This window comes from Octopus bimaculoides, chromosome 6, assembly GCF_001194135.2.
Source record: "Octopus bimaculoides isolate UCB-OBI-ISO-001 chromosome 6, ASM119413v2, whole genome shotgun sequence".
NCBI lineage: Eukaryota > Metazoa > Mollusca > Cephalopoda > Octopoda > Octopodidae > Octopus > Octopus bimaculoides.
This window is the reverse complement of record NC_068986.1, coordinates 11,513,550-11,521,555: the sequence shown is the minus strand read 5'-3', so window position 1 is coordinate 11,521,555 and position 8,006 is coordinate 11,513,550. Positions and strand designations below refer to the sequence as shown.

Sequence of the window (8,006 nt, the reverse complement as noted above, 5' to 3'; positions counted from 1 at the left end):
ATCCCACCCCCTACAAAGTCAACTCTGGCAGAATTTTAACTCAGACAAAGCTATAATACCAAATACTGTGAAGTATTTAGTGCATGAATCTATGATTCTTGATAATAATAATTCTTTCTGCTATAGGCACAAAGAGCTTGAAATCCTGGCAGAAGGAGCTAGTTGTTTACATCAAACCCAGTACTCGACTGGTACTTATTTTATCGACCTCGTAAGGATGAAAGGCAAAGTTGACCTCAGTGGAATTTGAACTCAGAATGTAAAGACAGACAAAATGCCGTTTAGCATTTTGCCTGACATGCTAACAACTCTGCCAGCTCACTGCTTTAATAATAATAATAATAATAATCCTTTCTGCTATAAGCACAAGGCCTGAAATTTGGGGGGGAGGGGACTAGTCAATTACACTGACCTCAGTGTTTCACTGGTACTTTATTGGCCTCGGTGGAATTTGAACTCAGAACATAGCGATGGATGAAATGTCACTTAGCATTTTGCCCAGCATGCTAATAACTCGGCCAGCTCATTACTTAATTTGATAATAATGATAATAATTGTTTGTAAGATGGCAGAGAGCCACCAATTAGGGGTGAGAAGAAAAAAGTTGATTACATTGACTTCAGTAGCTGGTAGGTACTTTTATTATTATTGGCCCCAGAAAAATGAGAAACAAAGAGGCCCTTGGAAGAATTTGAACTCAGAATGTAAAGCACCAAAACTAAACCCCATAATGGATTCAGTTTGGCATTTTAATGATTCTCCTCATCTGCTGCCATGGTGATGATGGTGGTGATGATGACAAGAGTGAAAGTGGTGAAGATTAGAAATTATTAATATTATCAACAGAAAAATAAAATAATATACAATTCATTTGGTTTGTTGCACCAAATGAGTCACATATGATGGATGGATGGATGGATGGATACACACACAATATATATATATATATATATATATATATATATATATATATATATATAATCTCCCACCCCCAAACATGGTATTTTAGCTTAGAAAGACATTCTAACCTTTACAGGGTAACAATTTTTCTTTTTTCTGCGGTTTTTGACAAACAATTTTGTTGCAACAGTTCTGATAAGCCATGGCGTTGGGCAGAGGTAATGCTGCTGAGCAATCTCTACTTGTGGTTGTAGTAGAAGAGGCACCAGCCTGAGCAGCAACAGGAGGAAGAATGGGCGCAGCATCTTTCAGAGTTCCATTCGTAATGGCGGGTTTCACACTACATTGGTTCGGGGTTGAAGCGACACTGTCGGAACTGCTCGAGGTGGCGAAGTTAGTATTAGCATTAGTATTAGCACTAACATTACTACTATTGGTGTTATTGTTGACATTATTAGGGGTACTGTTTGAATTGGTGTTATTAAGAAAAGGCTTCTTGACTGGTAGTTTCTCCGGCATTCGTTCCACTTTGACCACTGGCATGGCATGGTTTTTCTCCTTACTGGCGGTGGCATTGACTTTGGAATTGTATGGTGGAGACACAGTGCTTAGTAACGACGATGGTAATTGCTTTACGCTTGCTTTTGAACGGAACTTGGAAGATTGGTATAATCGCACACAGCTTTTGGGGTATTTTTCTCCATGCCGTATTGCTGCAAAATAAGAAAAAACAAAAAGGCATCAGATAAAAATGTAAAACATTGCTAGTTCAAACATGTAAAACATCACAAATATACGATTTTGAATTTATTATTTTTTTTACAAGCAAAGAAAAATATAAATAATTATTGTTGATATCAGCATTACTGTTTCAAACTAAACTGAATACAAATTGATCGGTCCCACAAACTTAGAGTGTGCATGTGAAGGTCATGAGCATTGCCCCTTCCCCTAGAAGGGACCATTAGAAATAACGATAATTATAATAATTCTTTTTTACTATAGGCAGAAGACTTGAAATGGTTGGGGGAAGAAGTAGTGGATTACACTGACCCCAGTACTCAACTGGTACTTGTTTCATTGATCCTAAAAGGATGAAGAGTAAGGATTACCTCAGCAGAATTTAAAGAACCCAAAAGAAATGCCATCAAGCATTCTGTCTGACACTAACAATTTTATCAGGACACTGCCCTTCTTTCTAATTTTGGCACAAGGTCTGCAATTTTAAAGGAGGGGATAACCCCAGAGCTCAACTGATTCTGATTTTATTGGCACTGAATGGAAGGAAGGCAAAGTCAACCTCAGTGGAATCTGAACCAGCTGACTGATCCCATGTCGGTGGCACATAAAAAGCATCATTTGAGCAAGGTCATTGCCAGTGCTGTCAGACTGGCCCTTGTGCCAGTGACATGTAAAAAGCACCCACTACACTCTCAGCGTGGTTGGTATTAGGAAGGGTATCCAGCTGTAGAAACCTCTGCCAGATCAGATTGGAGCCTGGTGCAGCCTTTTGGCTTGTCAGCCCTCAGTCAAACCGTCCAACCCATGCCAGCATGGAAAGCAGATGTTAAACAACAATGACAGTGATGAACGTAAAGCACCAAACCAAATGCTGCTAAACACATTATCTGGCATAGTAATGATTCTACCAACTCACCACCTTTTTTTAATGGTAATAATGCATATATACCCCACCAGGATGGGATGCCAGTCCCTTGCAGGATTACTTTTTGCCAGCTGAGTAGACTGGAACAACATAGAACGCAACCCATCACCCAGTTCAGGAATTGAAACCACAATCTAGTGATCAGGAGTCCAACACCCTAACCACTCACTAAACCATGCACCTCCACAATAATATTAATAATGATAATAATAATTGTTTCTATTATAGGCACAAGGCCTAAAATTTTGGAGGTAGAAGGTGTAAGTTAAATACACAGATCCCACTACACAACTGGTATTTATTTCATTGACCGTGAAAGGATGAAAGGCCAAGTTGACCTTGACAGAATGCAAAGAGAGAAGAAATGTTGCTAAGCTTGCCGCCTTTCAGTAATAATAATAAGAAGAAGAAAAGACTAAGTTCCATTTTGGTTTCAGCTGCAATTTATTCCTGGCAACCACCTTCATTAATTATCCCTTAAGCTTCGTTAGATCTTATAATAGATTCTTTTTTATTTTTGTTGTAATATGAAGATGCCTTATCCACTTAAAATGTTTAAAAGAAACAGCGACGCCTTTAAATGGAAATGTTTTAAAAAGACAACATTTACAACTCTGTTAATGGCTACAACTAACAAAACAAACAAAACATTAATATTTCACACAATTCTCGCTGCACCTTTCCTCTAATCATGTTTTAGGCTGACAACAAACTAATCTGGTTGACCTGATTTAAAAAAAACAACATATCTTTCCTAAGTTCATAATATTTCCACCCCACCAACCTCATCTGTGGCCCTACCACCACCACCACCACCACCACCACCACTACTCAAATGCCATATCCTCCCTTCCTTTCAATGAATGTAATGTATACCTCCTACCTACTGACAGTTTACAAAATAGATATTATTACAGTACAACTACCAAATAAACAGAATCAAACAACCAGCAGCGTAATGGCTACTTCATTTGCTGCTCAATAAGGAACTAAATTTCACAAATAAATATGATGAGGATAATATAAAAATAATCCCTTCTACTGTAGGCACAAGGCCTGAAATTTGAGGGGAGGGGACTAGCCAATTACATCAACTCCAGTGTTTCATTGGTACTTAATTTATCGACCCTGAAAGGATGACCTTGGCGGAATTTGAACTCAGAACACAGCAGAAGATGAAATACCGCTAAGCATTTTGCCTGGCGTGCTAATGATTCTGCCAGCTCACTGTCTTTGATAATAATAATGATAATAATAATAATAATAATATGAGAAGAGGGGCAAAAGTGCGACTCACATTGTTAGTGCTTGTGAAAGTCTTGCAGAGAAAGAGTACAAGTGCAGACGTGACAAGGTAGCCCAAAACCTTCACTGGTTACTATGCCGGAAGTATGGATACAAGGTAATGGGTGCTTGGTACCAACATACATTGGAAAAGGTAATGGACAGAAAGGGGAAAGGAAAATCCTCCGGGATTTTGACTTCGAGATAGACAAGGTGTTAGAGCACGGAAGACCGGATATAGCAACCTTTAGGAGGGACAAACAAGAGTGCCTAATAATCAACGTGGCAGTGCCGGGAGATCAACATATTATCATGAAAGAAAGAAAAAAGATTGATAAATATGGAGACCTGAGAATTGAGATCGCTAAGATGTGACAGCTACGAGAGTCAAACATAAAAAGGTTGTCCCTGTTGACATCGGAGCATTGGATTCAATTCCACCCAACCTGAAGAAACATCTGGAAATTTTAGAAATACCCTACAATCTAGGTGTATTGCAAAACTTGGCATTACTTGGAACTGCACACACATTGCGTAAAGTGTGTTAAGGCGGTGAGCTGGCAGAAACGTTAGCACACCGGGCGAAATGCTTAGCCGTATTTCGTCTGCCGCTACGTTCTGAGTTCAAATTCCGCCGAGGTCGACTTTGCCTTTCATCCTTTCGGGGTCGATTAAATAAGTACCAGTTACGCACTGGGGTCGATATAATCGACTTAATCCGTGTTTGTCCCCTCTGTGTGTAGCCCCTTGTGGGTAGTAAAGAAATAACACACATTGTGTAAAGTACTGTCAGTCTGAGGTCCTTGTGACTTAATAGACAGACAGCACACACTATCTTCAATCAATAACGTCATAATATTGGATACAGTGAACCACCTTAAATAATAATAATTCCTTCTAATATAGGTAGAAGGCTTGAAATTTTGAGGGGAGAGGGCAATTTGATTATAGCGACCCCAAGGCCACAAGGATCACAACATTTAGGGCAATACAAAGACAGAAGGGATTTACATAAACAGTAATGGTTTTAATTTTTAGCTAGTGATTTTGAGCTGATTTAAGCAATATCTTCGAGGGGAGGGAGTAAGACAATTACATTGACATCCCCAACCCTTATCCCCTGGTACTTTATGTTATTGAGCCCCAAAAGATGAAATGCAATGTTCACATGAGCAGGATTTAAAGTGTCAGAAGAAATACATAGCATTTTGGCTAACAATTCTGCCAACATACCAACTTAATAATAATCCTTCTATAATAGGCACAAGGCCTGGCACTTATTTCACTGACCCCAGAAAGATGAAAGCTGAAGTTGACTTTGGTGATATTTGAACTCAGAACTCAAAGCTGGATGAAGTGCTGCAAAACATTTTGTTCAATGTGGTAACAATTCTGTGAGTTAACCACCCTAATAAAATAATAAATAAAATCAAACATGGAACGAAGCCAGACAGCCTGGTCACCATCTCTTTCTTGTCTTGTGTATGACAACTGCTGCCTTTGAATGTGAAAAAGAACAAAAGCTGCTTATGAGTTCAAAGAAAGGAAAGATAAGATCAATCATCTATTTTTTATGAATGACCTGCAGCTTTATGGGAAAGATAAAAACCAGTTGAATACACAGATTCACTCAGTGTATTGCTTTAGCACAGACATCAGAATGGAATTTGGTCTGGAAAAGGTTGGCTTTTGCTATTATTGTTATTAAAGTTCATCATCATTTTGTTTGCTAATCATGGCCTGAGTTGGATGGGTGATCACAGTCCGAATCAATTCCTAATTAGAAGTACTACCTTCACAGATTGCTGCTGATAGGTTTTGTTCTGACTTGGTTCCTACAGCTGGACACCCGTCCCACCCATCCTATCATCAACCACTTTTACAGAGTATCTGTTAGCTGCTCTCTAGTCTGGTCTCTTGATGTTGTTGCACACCGGGGGAAGGGGAAAAAATACTACCAGTAATGGGGTCCATATCTATGGGTCCTATTTAAGTTGATTGCACAGATCAGAAATTCGTGGTCTGCATAGCTAAATGACAAAGTGTGGACACCCTATTGACCTAACAAAAACTATCTCAGGACAATCTGGATATTCTACTGTTTGCTCAATACGAATACTGTCACATTCAGAACATGCAGTTAGTCTGTGTTGGACAGTTGGGAATGTTTGAGTAGCTTTTTCAGGGTGTTAGTCTCTCCCCTTGTGCATCTAAAATACAATTCCAGCCACAAGTATGAAAAAGTAGGATATTTCCAAGGAAATTTCACTTGAGGAAATCCAATCATCCTACTTTGGCTGGGGCAGTCAGTCACTAGTCTGACTGCATTGACTTTGCTACCACATATTTACCACCTGGGTCCAAGAAGATGTCATCTGTACCTCAAGTTCCAACTCATTCTGAAACAACACTACCATTCTGCCACCCGATGACTACATTTCATAGTCATTAAAAATGTGCTTGAGTCTGTGCATACCAGAAATTCTTCTTCCACTGATGGTAACCACATCTATATCTAGTGACCTGAAGTTATTGAGGAAGTGACCTAACTTTCACACCAACACCAGGCTGTATATATTGATACTTCTTCCTAATCTATGCATAGCCATGCCAATTGGACAAAAGGGGAATTGTTGAAGTCATGAGTTCACTGGTTGAAGAAATGAAAAATCTTGTCTAAGGTACATTTTTTGTTTCCAGCCCACCCTGTAAAGTTCAATGTCTGATAGGTGATTACATTTTAAATATCCTGTACATGTCTGTCTACATTCCAGTCTATCCAAAGGTGCTTTGGGTTGGAGTAACTAAATACCAGTGTATTTTGGTCAGTCCTCCACCACCATCGTCGTCCCCAATACATTGGCAATGATAATCTATTAAACAACGAATTGCATGAGTAGATAGTGTGGATACATACATGTATATACACAAATATAAACATACATAGACACACATATACACAAGTATTTATACACATACATGTATATATATATTATACATACATTTACATCATATATACATACACTCACAGATGATACACCTACTATACACAAATTATAGATTGAAAATTCAAAATAATGAAAAGTTTCAAAGTTTCTATATAAACACTGATTTGCGAAAAGTATGAGCTATTTATTTACTATCAGGTGTCTTTTGCTAAATTTAATTTCTTATTCAACTGAAATATTTCTTTGTGTTTGCATTCACTGAAGCAGTTCTCATCAGTAAGCATATTGATTGGATGTTCTGTTTAACAAACGAAGGAATCAACTTGTAGCCTTGAGGCCCTGGAGAAGAATATTTGTTGATCTTTCTTCACTCTGGAAGCATTAAGATTGTGAACTTGTGTAATGCGTCAATGAGGATTTATTCATAACGATTTTGAATAAATTCCTTAATTACAATGGCAATGAAAGCGAGGAATACCTTGATTTCATGATGCCACCACTTTCAAATACCCAAGCATTAAACAAGGGACGGTGGGGCTAATTCATACAGAAAGAAGTTATAATGAGGATTGTGTTTTCACTGATGAGATTTTTGCATTATAATTTTTTTTTAAAGCATTAAATGATAAATAATGAGCCAATTAGACACAAACAACATGCATTTTATATATCTTTCATCATCATCATCATCGTTTAACGTCCGTTTTCCATGCTGGCATGGGTTGGACGGTTCAACTGACATATGGAAAGTCAGCGGCTGCACCAGGCTCCAATTTGATCTGGCAATTTTTCTACAGCTGGATGCCCTTCCTAATGCCAACCACTTTGAGACTATAGTGAGTGCTTTTTACATGCCACCAGCATAGGAGCCAGTCAGGAAGCCCTGGCACCGATCACATTCAGACAGTGCTTTTTATGTGTCACCAGCACGGGAGACAGCCAAGGGGCACTGGCATTGACCACGTTCGGATGGTGCTTTTTATGGGCCACCAGCACTGGAGCCAATACAATAATAATTGCAAATATAAATGTTTGTTGGTCAGTTGATTAATTTTTCCAGTCATGTTTCACATCATTTAGAGAGTGGGAGAGGGGGGAAAAGATACAAAGAGTTGATATAAGAGGTGCAGTATGAGGTGGTAGGTAATGAGTAAAGGAATGCTGTGTCACACACACACACACACACACACACACACACACACACACAC

At 38.7% G+C, this 8,006-nt stretch overlaps 1 protein-coding gene across 1 annotated transcript in view; it reads right to left on the bottom strand.

The window, feature by feature from the left end:
• Nucleotides 1–8,006, bottom strand: part of LOC128248022 (ataxin-7-like protein 1) — a 197,367-nt gene that overhangs the window by 8,784 nt on the left and 180,577 nt on the right. Inside the window, exon 4 of the mRNA XM_052968415.1 lies at nucleotides 1,029–1,613. Within this exon, the coding sequence (XP_052824375.1) occupies nucleotides 1,029–1,613 (585 nt within the window). The remainder of the gene's footprint in view (nucleotides 1–1,028; nucleotides 1,614–8,006) is intronic.